Source organism: Rhizopus delemar, genomic scaffold, assembly GCF_000149305.1.
Source record: "Rhizopus delemar RA 99-880 supercont3.9 genomic scaffold, whole genome shotgun sequence".
Taxonomy (NCBI): Eukaryota; Fungi; Mucoromycota; class Mucoromycetes; order Mucorales; family Rhizopodaceae; genus Rhizopus; species Rhizopus delemar.
In genome coordinates, this window is record NW_027137835.1 from 947,466 (window position 1) to 960,979 (window position 13,514).

General features: G+C 39.4%; 7 protein-coding genes across 7 annotated transcripts; 4 read left to right on the top strand and 3 right to left on the bottom strand.

The window, feature by feature from the left end:
- Positions 1-457: 457 nt before the first annotated feature.
- RO3G_11439 (uncharacterized protein) lies at positions 458-1,944 on the top strand (the record flags this gene model as incomplete). Its single annotated transcript, XM_067666023.1, has 3 exons — positions 458-857; positions 907-1,041; positions 1,094-1,944. 3 exons carry the CDS (start codon positions 458-460, stop codon positions 1,942-1,944), a joined length of 1,386 nt encoding a protein of 461 aa, XP_067522124.1.
- A 903-nt stretch (positions 1,945-2,847) lies between these two features.
- Positions 2,848-3,144, top strand: RO3G_11440 (uncharacterized protein; the record flags this gene model as incomplete). The annotated part of the gene is made up of 1 exon (XM_067666024.1): positions 2,848-3,144. The coding sequence occupies one exon, from the start codon at positions 2,848-2,850 to the stop codon at positions 3,142-3,144; it is 297 nt and encodes a 98-aa protein (XP_067522125.1).
- A 388-nt stretch (positions 3,145-3,532) lies between these two features.
- On the top strand, positions 3,533-4,553 carry RO3G_11441 (uncharacterized protein; the record flags this gene model as incomplete). The annotated part of the gene is made up of 8 exons (XM_067666025.1): positions 3,533-3,559; positions 3,624-3,645; positions 3,697-3,707; positions 3,752-3,813; positions 3,861-3,930; positions 4,024-4,138; positions 4,199-4,437; positions 4,485-4,553. The coding sequence occupies 8 exons, from the start codon at positions 3,533-3,535 to the stop codon at positions 4,551-4,553; spliced, it is 615 nt and encodes a 204-aa protein (XP_067522126.1).
- A 220-nt stretch (positions 4,554-4,773) lies between these two features.
- RO3G_11442 (60S ribosomal protein uL14) lies at positions 4,774-5,527 on the bottom strand (the record flags this gene model as incomplete). Its single annotated transcript, XM_067666026.1, has 2 exons — positions 4,774-5,177; positions 5,518-5,527. 2 exons carry the CDS (start codon positions 5,525-5,527, stop codon positions 4,774-4,776), a joined length of 414 nt encoding a protein of 137 aa, XP_067522127.1.
- A 651-nt stretch (positions 5,528-6,178) lies between these two features.
- Positions 6,179-7,306, bottom strand: RO3G_11443 (ornithine carbamoyltransferase; the record flags this gene model as incomplete). The annotated part of the gene is made up of 3 exons (XM_067666027.1): positions 6,179-6,838; positions 6,889-7,022; positions 7,072-7,306. The coding sequence occupies 3 exons, from the start codon at positions 7,304-7,306 to the stop codon at positions 6,179-6,181; spliced, it is 1,029 nt and encodes a 342-aa protein (XP_067522128.1).
- Positions 7,307-8,013: 707 nt separating this feature from the next.
- On the top strand, positions 8,014-11,034 carry RO3G_11444 (uncharacterized protein; the record flags this gene model as incomplete). The annotated part of the gene is made up of 7 exons (XM_067666028.1): positions 8,014-8,266; positions 8,317-8,475; positions 8,532-8,774; positions 8,827-8,899; positions 8,952-9,075; positions 9,131-10,275; positions 10,326-11,034. 7 exons carry the CDS (start codon positions 8,014-8,016, stop codon positions 11,032-11,034), a joined length of 2,706 nt encoding a protein of 901 aa, XP_067522129.1.
- A 592-nt stretch (positions 11,035-11,626) lies between these two features.
- Positions 11,627-13,179, bottom strand: RO3G_11445 (uncharacterized protein; the record flags this gene model as incomplete). The annotated part of the gene is made up of 7 exons (XM_067666029.1): positions 11,627-11,779; positions 11,835-12,119; positions 12,188-12,343; positions 12,410-12,614; positions 12,669-12,853; positions 12,906-13,023; positions 13,085-13,179. 7 exons carry the CDS (start codon positions 13,177-13,179, stop codon positions 11,627-11,629), a joined length of 1,197 nt encoding a protein of 398 aa, XP_067522130.1.
- Positions 13,180-13,514: the final 335 nt, after the last annotated feature.

Here is a 13,514-nt window from a genome sequence, read left to right on the forward strand (position 1 = left end):
CAAATGAGTTGAATCTCCCTCTTTGGTGCTATCTCGTAAACATAAAGAGTTCCTGAATCATTTTTTTGATGTAACACACCATATATTTTTTTTGCTAGAATTTCTACAAAAAAAAAAAAAAAAAAAAAAATTTAGAAATTTTTGGTTATTTTGAAAAGTGAATGATTAAAGCAAATAACGAGATGTTTGAATGAGGATAAAGAAGGAAGAAGGGCGATATGTGTTATCCTAGTGGTTCTATCATAGGGGAATTCGTATGACAAGAGTGAGGAGAAGAAGAAACTTCAAATGAACGGCGCGTAGAAAATTCCAGTACTAAAAAAAGTACTTACCTAATTTGGTTTTTTGGACCAGAACTTTAATATAAAATATATTTCTCACTCTCTCTCTCTCTTTTTCCTCTTTTTAATCTGTCTTTTGTATTTTTTTTTTTTCATGTATTTTAATCTTTAAAAAAATGGAATTAATGACAGGTCAACATTATTGGCTTGATCCTTGTAAATTATTAAGCCTACCTAAAGAGATTTTATTAGAAATCATTACATATGTCACTTTTGAAAAAACACTTTATCCAACCTCTTTATTGGAATTATCGTCATGTTGTAAATACCTTCATCATCTTGTACATAAAGATCCTTGGCGACTTCAAACTATATGGCCTCAAGTATTTCATTCTCGATTTGATACAAGAGCAATTTATCGTCGAAGGTTACATACTTGTATAAATTGGCAATCGACATTTGAAAGACGTTGTAAAGCACTGTATAATTGCCAGTCATTTGCTCTGAATAAGAACGATATCAGCCTATTAGATACAATTGATTGGGAAGTCATTTGGGATATGCTGACAGAGCATGGTAATAGAGACCATTAGATACTTATTTATATATTAACCATAAACCATAGACCAAATCAATGTTGCTCACTTGTTCAATTTCCAAGTACCATCGACTGCCGGTCTGTTGTTTCAATTGGGACGTTTCAGAGACAGAGAAGCCTATCCAATCGTATTGCCCATTTTATCCTTATTAGTCAATTACGGTAACAAAAGATACCTTCTTTTTTTTAAATCTTGTCTCACGTCTCTTTACAGATTTCACCATCACCCGATTTTTTACCACAAACACCACATCCTCTCTTGTCTCTTCCGAAATCAGTCAATTTGCGTACCATTCTGAATCAGACAGTCTCATCACAAAGCATACACCCTTCAGATACAATCCAGAAGCCATGCGACCCAAACGATTCTATCCAGCACAGGATCCCTTGGCCGCTGCCTTTCATCTCTTTTTCACCACCATCTTTGCTGCACATCCTAACCTCTATCAAGCCATTCCTGGTTGTATCCCGATTCCCTTGTTCCATCTTCAATCGGAACAGTTTGATGTCGAGTACCTCCGTCGATACGAGCGTCACCTTTTCTTTTCTACTCCAGCCATCAACCTCTATGCTTCATCTGGCCTGGCCTCACCCGATCGGTTTGTGAGTGAAGCCCATCTGATTGAAGGTGACTGGATGGGTTATTATACCTTTCAGGATACGGACGACACGATCGATTTAGAAGACTGGTTTGATGGACCGATGCGAATCACACTCAAGATCGTTCCTCTTGACCATGGTTCATGTGAGTCGGCGGTGTCAAGCAGCCGCCAGACAGAATTCCCCTCGTCCCATCTCCGGTCCTGTCCTTTGACTCGATTCGAAGGCACGGGCATGGACAGTTCTGGATCGTTTCTTGTATCGGGCCTGATTGATGATTCAGAAGAAGGACAGATCACTTGGGAAAAGAATTATATTGAATCAGGTGAAACATGGGAGTATTCTGGTCGATTTCTTTGGCCTGTTGGTTTATGTGGAAGATGGGGCGATGAAGAATATGGTGGACCTTGGTGGATGTGGAAAGTAGAAGCAAGCTTACCTACTATTTCTTCTACTGCCAAATAATATCTATACCCTCTTTGTAACATTTAATCTACTTCTTCAGGCTAAGAAGCTTTTAATTACATAATAATACATGATATAAACAACACAGGACAGAAGAAGGGAAGGAGGGGACCTCATCCATCTCTGGCTTCCTGTTCAGAAAACCCTGTATTTAATTAATGAAAAATTCATTTATTATGCATTTTTTTATTGTCCGCTTAATTGCTCTTCTTTGCTAGCCAGAATCACTCTTGTCTCGTCATTAAAATGCCAACCGTGAAGGTCGGGATCAAATAACTTTTTGCATGCCTTTCCACATTCTGAAGGGGATGAGTGAATGTAGATGTCTCTTGGACAAACCCAGTAGGCATCTTGGGTTTCAATGGTACCGATCAACTCATACTCTTCCATCAAAGGGACCTTGCGTCTCTTGACTTTGCACAACGCTTCAAATTCAATCATAGGTAACACACGCCAAGTCCTTGGTCTGTCTAGAGTTCCACAGACGTTCGCGATCCTTTTATCAACTGCTTTACCCAGTGTGTCTAGTCCATAATATCTGATTTCATCTCTCAAACATAAGAGTGCGGATGGATCTGAGGGCAAGAAATCGGTTTGAGATGTAATCAGATGCTGATGGATATATTCAAACCATCTTCCGTTTCGATTGATAAATACGTCCTGGTTGGATACGATCGCATTGTATGTCTCACTGTCCTCGTTCAACAACCGGTCAAAGAAGGAGGCAGCAATCAAGGTATCAGACAGGATCCAATAATGAATACCCCCCACATTGAGTCTCACAACAGTATTTGGCATAAAGAACGTGTCTTTTGCATCCTTTGAGCACTGTTCTTCCGTATCAGGTTCATTTGAGCCTTCAGAGTCTTGATCGTCCCCAGAGCTTTCTTCAGTCTGAGACTCATGGTTCACCTTGGGATACTCATGTGCTGCTTTCGATCCACAGTCCTCTCGAGACCTTCTTTTCTTTCTAAGCACTCGTTTTCCAGACCTTCCTCCGATACGTCTCTTTGGCAAGATGAGCTTACTGCCTTGTTTCTCAAAGTAGTCACCAAGTGTGGTCAACCTGTAAGGTTTCTTATCCGCCTTCTCTTCCAAGCTGGTTTCCTCAGGGTGCTCCCAGTAGTATGGCTCTTCCTCACTGTGTGCTTCATCATGAAGCTCTTCCCAATAGAAAATTTCCTTGTCATTTTGATCTAAATCACTGTCAAAAGGATCCATACTTTCTGTAAAAAGCTGAATAAAAAAGAAGAGGAGAGGTGATGGTTAAATGCGCCATCATCTATCAATAGGGTTGTTAAATCAGCATTTGATATATCACAATTGAATATGGAGCAAATCGATTTTATTTTATAAATGATGTCATGTACAATAAAACTCAATACGAATGATCATAGCACTGTTCTGTTTACATTAAAAAAGGATGATGTCAGCCTGTGAGATTGCTCTCCCTGTTATGATTTCAGAGACTCAGTTGATCCTTTTGTGAGTGTATATAAAAGAGAGTGTATCACGTGAAACGTATTTAAATTACGTTTAATTGGTTTTATTATTTCCTCCCTTTTTTTTATTTTACTTTTTATTTCTAATGTCCACTTATAACTACATTATTAAAGTAAGCACAAGTCAATTAGACAAGAGAAAATAAAGAATACTAAAAAGTAAACTTTTTTAAAAAGTATATTATTGTCGGAGATTCAGGTACGTAAAGACAATAACAATAAGAATAAGAAACTCATTAAATTGTGTTAGGTGTTGGAAAGGTAAAATCTCGATATTTTTTTTTATAATCATAACACTCTCCTAGTCTTGTCTGTTACTTCAATTTACAGATAAAAGGTTTTATGCTGGACGTGAGTTAACTATTGGGTAAAGACTTTCTTTTTTTGCATAAACTATCTTACTCTTTATTATAGTGTCGAGTTTGGTTCACGGTTTATTACAATGTCAGATGGGAAGCAAATCAAATTACAAATTTGGGACACTGTAAACTATTTTATATAATCTCACAGTTTCACTCAACAAATAAAAATAGGCTGGACAAGAAAGTTTTCGAAGTATTACACAAAGCTATTATAGAGGTGCAGCTGGTGCATTAATAGGTATTGTACTTGGTTCAAAAGAGGATTCATATTAACAAATACACAGTGTATGACATTTCAAGAAGAGAAACTTTTGAACATGTTTCGACTTGGTTAGCAGGTATCAACGACACATGTTCGTTTTTATCTTGTTCTCTTATCGATTTGCTTAGATGTTCGAAAACATGCTAACCCAAATACAACTATTGTCTTGGTCGGAAACAAATGTGATTTGAAGAGTCGTGCAAGACAAGTTACCAAAGAAGAAGGAGAGAAATTTGCCAGAGATAACGGCATTCCACTCTTTATTGAAACATCAGCTAAATCAGCTGAAAATGTAGAGGAGGTATTTGCAAAGACTGCAGAAGATGTTTACGACAAGATCAAATCAGGTGTATTTTCTCCAAATGAGGTAAAACAGAACCCGCCAAACTACTCCTTTTGCTTATTTTGATGTAGACGTCGGGTATTCGATTAAGTCAGACACAAAGTGCACTTGCAGATGAAGCACAAGGTGGATGCTGTTAATCAAGCCATACCATCTTTCTTAAATTGTATTCTTTATGATTACCCCTGATCGATTAAAGTATTGTTTAATAAGGGTGAATCAAAAAGACTTTCTATATCAAAATATCTGTACCCCCCCCTCTCTCTCTTTTTTTTTTCTCAAATCATAATTTCCAATGAGTGTTGAATAGATGAATTGTATACAATGTGCGCATGCATTTTTCTCTTTTTATTTAATCTCTTAAACAACGGTACCAGAGGCAGAAGCAATACGAGGCCACAAATCAGCACATTCCTTGGCAACGGGACCAGTGATGGCAGAACCCTTCATTTCACCCTTGGGGTTAACAATGACACCAGCGTTATCTTCAAAGTAGAGGAAAACACCGTCTCTGCGGCGCCAGGCTTTGCGTTGACGAACAACAACAGCAGCCAAGACCTTCTTTCTTAATTCGGGCTTACCCTTCTTGACAGTAGCAACAACCATGTCACCACAACCAGCAGCAGGAAGTCTGTTCAAACGACCCTTGATGTTACGAACAGCAATGACGTACAAGTTCTTGGCACCAGAGTTATCGGCACAATTCATAACAGCACCTACGGGCAAACCGAGAGTCATACGGTACTTGGTTCCGGAAACGCTAACTATCAAAGTTGCATTAGCAAACTATTTCTTTCAGCTCTTTCTCCTCATTTTGTCATGTCGCCCCCTTTCTGTCTCCACTCTTAATTCACAACGATGAAGTTCATGTAGAATGGATGGATGATCTATTTGAGCATAATTCATGTCTCTCTATCTGTCTATGTTATCCATCCATCTATCTTTACTGTCTATAGTCGATCCATTGAGTTGTTGTGCTGTTGTAATCCAAAGCTGTTCATCCAATCATCCATCCATTGATATTCTTCTCCCATCGCATGCTCCTCCCACCATACACACACACACACTCAAGAAACATATAAAAAAAAGTATTTAATACATTACCCTTAGGCATTTTCTAGAGTAATTAAGGAAGAGAAGAGAAGGATTAACGAATAGCGCTTTCTTTGCTTTACAATGACACACACACACATCTTCTCTCCCACCTCCTTTGCCTATTTCCAAAAATGGAAATTCGAACATTCTGATTCCGAATCAACTTTTTCGGCTCGGACAAACGATTACTTTAAATGTCAATATTGATAAGGGAACGATAAGGAGAGTTTGCCTTTTATGGAATAGTTTAGTTACTAAAGAAAAGGAGGATCTTGTAAAATAAAATTAAAGACTTCAAAACAAATGCTTAAAGAGAAGCCAAAAAAAAAGAAAAAGAAAAAGAAAGCTCATTTGGATCAAGGAGAAAAAGGAGGAGTCAATGAAGCTTCCTACGCCTGATTCGATCAAATTTTACGTTTAGACTTTGATGGCGTTACTTGTAACTATGAAAGTGTTCAGTACAACTCTTTTTTTATTATTATTACTAGTGATACGGAAAACATATAAATTTAAATTGAACAGAATACTTTATTGTTTGACAATACGTTTGATTTAAAAAGAAAAGAAATGGGTTGGTTAATTGTCTAAACATATGCATTTTTATTTCTTTTTGAAAATATGAACAAGTAAATATACAAAGAAAAAGAAAAGTTCAATTCTCCTTTTCCATTTAAATAGAGCCACGAACCAACAAGGCATCAACGATAGAAAGAATAGTCCACTTTCGATTCTCGGCTTCGGCAAAGACAACAGATCGGTCTGAATAAAACACTTCATCATCGACCTCTTCAGGCTTACGGGGTAAACAGTGCATAAAGATCCAATCCTCCTTGGCACCACCACGAGCCGCTAAATCCATCGTGACCTGGTATCCAGAAAAGTCCACCAGACGCTTCTTCTTTTCTTCTTCTTGACCCATACTCACCCAGGTATCGGTCACAATCACATCACATCCTTTGACGGCCTGCTCGGGACTTGTTGTGAACTCTACCGTGGCTCCTGTCTGAGCAGCATCGGCCATGGCCATATCAACCACGTCTTGATCACAGACATAACCAGGAGGGCAAGCGGCTGAGACACTGATGCCGCATTTGGGGAAGGCAACCAGGATTTCCTGAAGGATATTGTTGGCATCACCTACCCAAGCGACCTTGAGACCCTTCAAGGTCTCTGCGGGATGTTGCTTGTGGGCACCGTACGTTTCAGTGATACCGTTTTTCTTGTGGTAATAGTATTCATGCAAGGTCATCAAGTCGGCCAAGATTTGAGTAGGATGGTATTTGTCAGACAAGGCATTGATCACTGGCACATTGGATTCTTTCGCCAAGGTCTATAACAAGTCAGCATCTGGACAACTCTCCCTTTTGACAACTTTCTTACCTCAATTTCTTCATGAGCACCAACACGAGCCATGATGCCATCTACCATGGAACTGACAACACGAGATGTGTCCAGCAAAGATTCATTGACACCCAGTTGAATGTCTTGACCACCCAAAAACATGGCATGTCCACCTGTGGCATAGACAGTCAGTAGATGTTTAAAAATCAGCAAGGAACTTACCAAGATAATTCACGGCGGTTTCAGTAGCAACACGAGTACGAGTGGATCGTTTAGAAAAGAGAAGAGCCATCGTCTTTCCAGTCAACGGACGTTCGACCCCCTTTTGACCAGACTTGGCTTGAACTTTGAATTGAATAGCACGATGGACCAAGTCAAGTAATTGTTCAGCACTGTAATCAGCAGTTGTAATAAAGTGATTGGGCTTCTTGGGTTTCAATGAGAAAGTAGCAGACATGATAAGTGGAATGAATGAAAAGAAAAGGCAGGGTCGATCCAAGCTGCTTTATAGCTTATCTCATCGGAATTAGAAAATGATAAACGACGGTGGCATCTATTAAATTTTACCCAGTTTGGGATTTTCTGTGTTCCCTTCACAAAGGTGACTCATCATGTAAACATAGAATTCAAGTCACAGCAAAAACCCACAAGCATTTTCTGCATGGGAATTCTTGTCTTTTTAAGGCATCCAATTAAATACCTTTGCTACTCGACACCCTTCATTTTCCTTTCTATTTTCTTGTCCAAATCACTGTTCCATGACTCTTTAAACGCACTCAGTTGTTCACTCAACAAATTCTTTGTATACATTCTTGTATTTGCAGAAAAAGCATAGTGAGCCTAATATGTCATACTACAAAGATAAACACAAACGTATGACGTATAGGACATCCTTTTTTTAAAAATAAAAATAAAAGGTACCCTGGGTACCATTTCTTCATTTTTTCTTTTTCTTTCTGAAGATCGAATCCATTGAGTCAAAGGTATCAATGCAGCTTCACCCAATTTGGTACGATGACTTTATCTGTGCGCACGTACATTGAAAAAAATTCCCATTCAGGCTTCGCTAAACAAATTCAGGTAACGAGCGGAGTTGTTTGTATTTTTCAGGGGGAGAAAGAGAAGGGCGCATTTTTTTTTTTCATTATTTCTTGTTCGATTCCAATGTCAAAAGAAAAAGGTCGACACAATGCGACAGATATTGAGTCAGACGATAGAACATGGAAAGGAATAAGTCGGTCATGGTTACTTGTGGTTGCAGGTATTTTTGCTGGCATGTGTCTTTCTTTTCGACTTCATTACCAGTTACCTTCCCCTGCAAATCACCTCGGATTGAACCTGAAGACGAATACTGCAGAATTTTCTGAAAAGAATGCTATTAAAGCCATATCTTATTTAAGCGAAACTGTTGGTTACCGTATGCTTGAAGTGGTTACAAATAAGAAGGGTATTGAACGCTTTTTATAGGTATTGTTGGTACAGTAGAAGAAAAGCAATCTTATGAATATATCAGAGATACCCTTCAACAATACCAAACTGAAGCAAAAGGAATCCCGGGATCACCCAAGTTTGACATTTGGTTTCAACAAGGATCGAGCTCTCATCGCTTTGACATTATGGACAAAAGTAAGATTCAATGAGAATGAGAAAATGAGAGAATATTGACATTTTATGAATGACAGTGGTATTAAAGGCATACACCAACGTGACAAATATCATTGTTCGTCTGTCTTGTCCTGTTGATACTGAAAATCCAGAAAACCGTACCTGTGAAGAGAATGCGGTTCTTTTGAATTCTCATTTTGACACAACCTTGGGCTCGCCAGGTGCAACAGATGATGGTTCAGGAACGGCTGTGATGATGGAAATTGTTCGAGTGTTGAGTAAACGCGATTGGTCAGCTCACAAGAACGCTATTGTGTTTTGTAAGTTTGAAAGAGTTTTTTAATTGCATACACGTCTCATGTTCACCTATAGTATTCAATGGTGCTGAAGAATCTTTACAGGATGCCTCACATGCTTTTATCACTATGCATGAAATCAAAGACACGTAAGAAGGGGATGAATGATTATGTTTGGCAGTCGACTTATTTTTTGGATAGCATTCGTTCTGTTGTCAACGTTGACGCATGTGGTACGACCGGTAGAGAAATTCTATTTCAAGCCAATTCTCGAGAAATGGTAGAGGCATATAAACAAGTACCTTATCCTCATGGTACTGTCATGGTAGCGTATGATTGTATACGAAAAAAAACCCCCCCGTTAAAACTCTTCATGTTAGGCAAATGATGTTTTCAGAACAGGTTTGATTTTATCTGATACTGACTTTAGACAGTTTGTTCAGTACGGCAACTTGACTGGTATCGATATGGCCATCTATAAAAACTCTTACCTCTATCACACTCACCTGGATATCCCTCAATATCTCGAACCAGGTGCCATTCAACATCTGGGTGAGAATACTTTGGCCATCGTCAATTATTTGGCTCAGAATGCCTCACTGATCGACATCAAGCCCTCGAGCGAGGTTGTCTTTTTTGATTTCCAAGGTCTCTTTTTCTTTGTCTATTCTTGGTCTACAGCATACACCATTCAAATGTTGACTGTCGCATTCGTCGCTATTTATTTTGGCTATGTTACCTCCAAGACCCATCGATCCTCGCCTTACCGCTCTGTGCCCAACATTGTGCTCTCTTACACCAAATCTGTCTTGTCCATCTTTCTCAGTATGGTTTGCTCACTTGTCTTGCCCATCAGCGTCGCTCTCTTGATTACCTCCGACTTGTTTAATCGTCATATGGCTTGGTTCAAACACGAGTGGTACGGTGCATTGATCTTTAGTCCTATGGGCCTTGTTGGTGCTTATGCTGTACAGTATCTCTCCTATGCCTTGCCCGGACCTACCCATTTTGATATCGAATACGGTACTTTGAACTCACTCGTCTTCTTTTTCGCCCTCTGTACTTTTCTTTCCACCTTGACTGGTATAGCCAGTTCTTACATCTTTTGGCTCTATTGTCTTGTCTTGCTCATCGCCTGTATCATGAATGAAACCATGCGCCCTGCACCTTCCAAGATTTATTTGCCTCAGGTGAGCTCGGCGGTTTATGTCCTCTGCAGTTTTCTCCTTTCCTTCTTATACTCTGATTATGCCTATGCCTTGGTTGATCTCTTTGTGCCTCTCACAGGTCGTATGGGTGTGGAGACGCCTGTGGATATCATTGTTGCTGTCATCTACGGCATGATTGTCTTCATGATCACCCTTCCTTCGGTAGCTCACGTACATCGATTCGGAAAAGCAGTGCTCAAGAAGATCATTATTCTCTTGCTCTTGTTCCAAACTGCTGTCTTGGTCGCAGTGTATGTGGGCGGTGGCACGTTTGGTGGCTGGGCTTTTCCTTATGATGAGTTACATCCAAAACGTCTGTAAGTGTCTTGACTTTCTCTCGCACAAAAAGTATTTAACACGTTCATAGATTTATTCAACAACTCAAGAATCTCACATCTGGTGAAATCACAATCGGTGTCGCTCAAGCAGATCATGGACCCTACATCCAAACCATTGTCAACTCGCTCGAAACTGAATTGGGTATCAAAGCAGAGACACGCGGTGCGCCCAACAACATGAACGATTGGGACTCTATTTATCCCTTTAGTGCCTTCCTCGGTGGATACCGATTTGATGCCAAACCCTATATTCGTTCAAAGAGTAACCTGACCGACATCGTCCAGGCCTTGCCTGGCCCCTTCCCCGAGATGAAGGTCTTTGATGATCACTTTGATCCCCAGACAGGTATTCGATCCTTTTCCATTGTCTGTTTGGCACCTACCTATACCTGGACTGTGATGGCCTTTGACGGCCATGTGGTCGATTGGAGCATTGGCGATGAAAAGCCACTGGAGGGCTCATCTCACTATGTTGTTCGTCACGTCAGCGGATATGGTAATGATGGCTGGACGCTTGACTTGTCCTTCAAGGTACCTCCAACCGAATACGAAAAGGCATTAAAGAATGAATGGAAGGTTCGTTTTGAATTTACAGCTTTAGAAAAAGAAGGTTTCGCCAACACAGGCGAAGAACGATTGGTGGGCAATGTAGGTATCATGTCTGTTGTTCAAAAGACTTTGCCCTCATGGACATCAACTACTTGGCTTAGTTCGGTTGTCAAGATTTGGGAACTTTAGAAAAAAAAATCTTTTTATAATAAATCTGTATACACATAATTGTTTTATTTTTAAGGGCGAGCGCCTACACCACCAGCGCGATCATAAACGAGTTGAGCAACCTTGAATGCAAGATCATCTGTTTCTGCTCGTGTAGCAGCTTCAGCATAAACTCTAACAGCATCTTCTGTACCAGAGGCACTAAAAGAATACAAGTCAGCCAACTTCTTTTTATATCTTTTTTTTTCTTTCTCTTACCGAACAAATGAACGGCCATTGCTATACTTTGCAACAAGACTATCAATTTCAGCTTGAAGCCCGATGGGTTCAACCAATTGACGTTCGGCATTAGTGGTTTTAAAGATGTGTCTATCTGATACCACAACCTTAACAAGACGATTAGGAAGATCAGTATAAGCTTGATCCCATTCTTCTAAGCTCCATTGAAGGTTAGTAAGAATGGCTTCTACCAAAAGCATATCAGAGATGGCATCGCCAACAGTTTGATTAATAAGTTCTGTCAGGGCTTTAAGTTGTGTGATGACTTGGTTTTGGGCAGGTGTCTCACTAGACAAAAAATCTGAGTTTTCATGTATTTTTTTACATGTACAACTTACGCTTTAGCAGTACTAATCGTGGTGAGCGCATTAGGACTGAAAAGTACAGTGCCGTGACCATTAGCTTCAAAATATACGCCAATATCATACTTTTCAGCTTCATGATGAAGGTGTTTAACACCAGTAGATACGCAGGAGACGGGTACTTTCTATAAATCATGCTTTGTCAAACACAGCCTTTAAAAGTGCCTTTTTTAAACATACCAAAACTTTAGTGAGATAGTTGGTAGAGCTACCATTGGCATAGGCAGTTTGGACAACACCCACCTTGATAGATTCAATACCTGCTTCATCGAGAAGGTTTGCAATAAAGTGAGCAGCAAGACCAGCAATCTTGTCACCATCCAAAAGCTTAAAGGTACCATCAGAAGCGACATAGTAATAGACAATACGGTCAGCATCACCATCATAAGAACAGTATCTCTCGCCAGGAGCACCAGAAACACCACCTGGGGCGCGTTGTTGAGTTTTAACGAAATCGGCACCACACTACAGAAGATTGATGTTAATTTCATGAACTCTCTTTCTCTCTCCTTCTTTTACATATAAAAACTTACGTTCTTGTTGAGTTGTCCAAGAGCAGTGATTTGATCATTTACGATATTCACAGATAAAATATCAGAAGAAATGTATTTGGTGAACTCACGAAGTTTAGGAGCACCAACACCATTTGCACAATCGACTTGTAAAGTAGACAAGCGTGCTTTACCTTTCTATTTAAAATAAATTTCCGTTGACCGTGAATGAAAATTCCTACTTTATCATTTCTTTCAACTTACTACGGCAGCAGCAAATGCATTCGCCAACTTTTTATAGTAGCCTTCTTCAGTAGGTTCTCCGTAAGCATCACTTGTTCCTTGTGTGTTGATACATCGAACAAGATAGTGAAGCATGGGTGTTGTCTTTAAACCAAAGTTGGTTGTCTTTGCACCTGCAACTTCAAGACCACGTTCAAGACATTTTACCAAATGGGCACAACTGGGTCTATTTGTATTTTCTTTAGTAAACAAAGCATGAAAAGAACGTGCAGTTATTTACCTGGTATCATGTGCATAAATAACAGAGGCAGGTGTTTCCAGATCAATCTTGTTGATGGAAATGATCTCATTGACAACCTGAACTAAACTTTCTCCATTATCAGCATTGGCAAGTTGAGTGGCATAGACCTCCCAAGATTGCTCGAGCATTTCACCACGAGGATCGACTAATTTGACACCATTATCCTAAAAGTTTGCGTAAGCCCCCCATATATTACTTGTTTTATTGTATATATACTTCTTCGGGATTGTGAGAGGCAGTGATCATGACACCAATAGTAGAGCCTTGAAGCTTTTTTGAGCGTAAGGCGGCTAAAATGGCAACTTTGTACATTACGGAACCCAACACGTCAGCCCTGAGATGTTCTTCTTTTTTAGTATTGCGTGTGCTTTTAAATGTGTACGTATTGATATTACTTTGATCTAAAGCCAGCAGTACCATAAGTATATTTAAAGTCTTTGACTTCGTGAAGAATAATGTTTTCTTTAAGAGCAGTAAAGTCAAAAGTCATTTCTTGTTTCAGGATGAAATAAAAAGTTACGAGAAAAGAAGTATCCAGAGCTTAATAAATATTTAAAAGAACGATGCAATTATGATTGGATAGCTATTCTCGTTTGTCAAAATAGGCGCTTTCGGATCAGACGTATCAGCCTGTTGTTCCTTTGGCAAATTGCTTTTTTTTGGGCATTTGCGTTTTAATAGCCCATGCGAGTATTGAATTACTACTTTGTTAAAGCAAAAGTGTTCTTTGAAACGTTGCTGAAAGAGATTTGGTGCAAGGCCATCCCAGTTACTCTTTTTCTATGCACGAAATGACATTATTAGAGACTATAAATAGAAAAAACA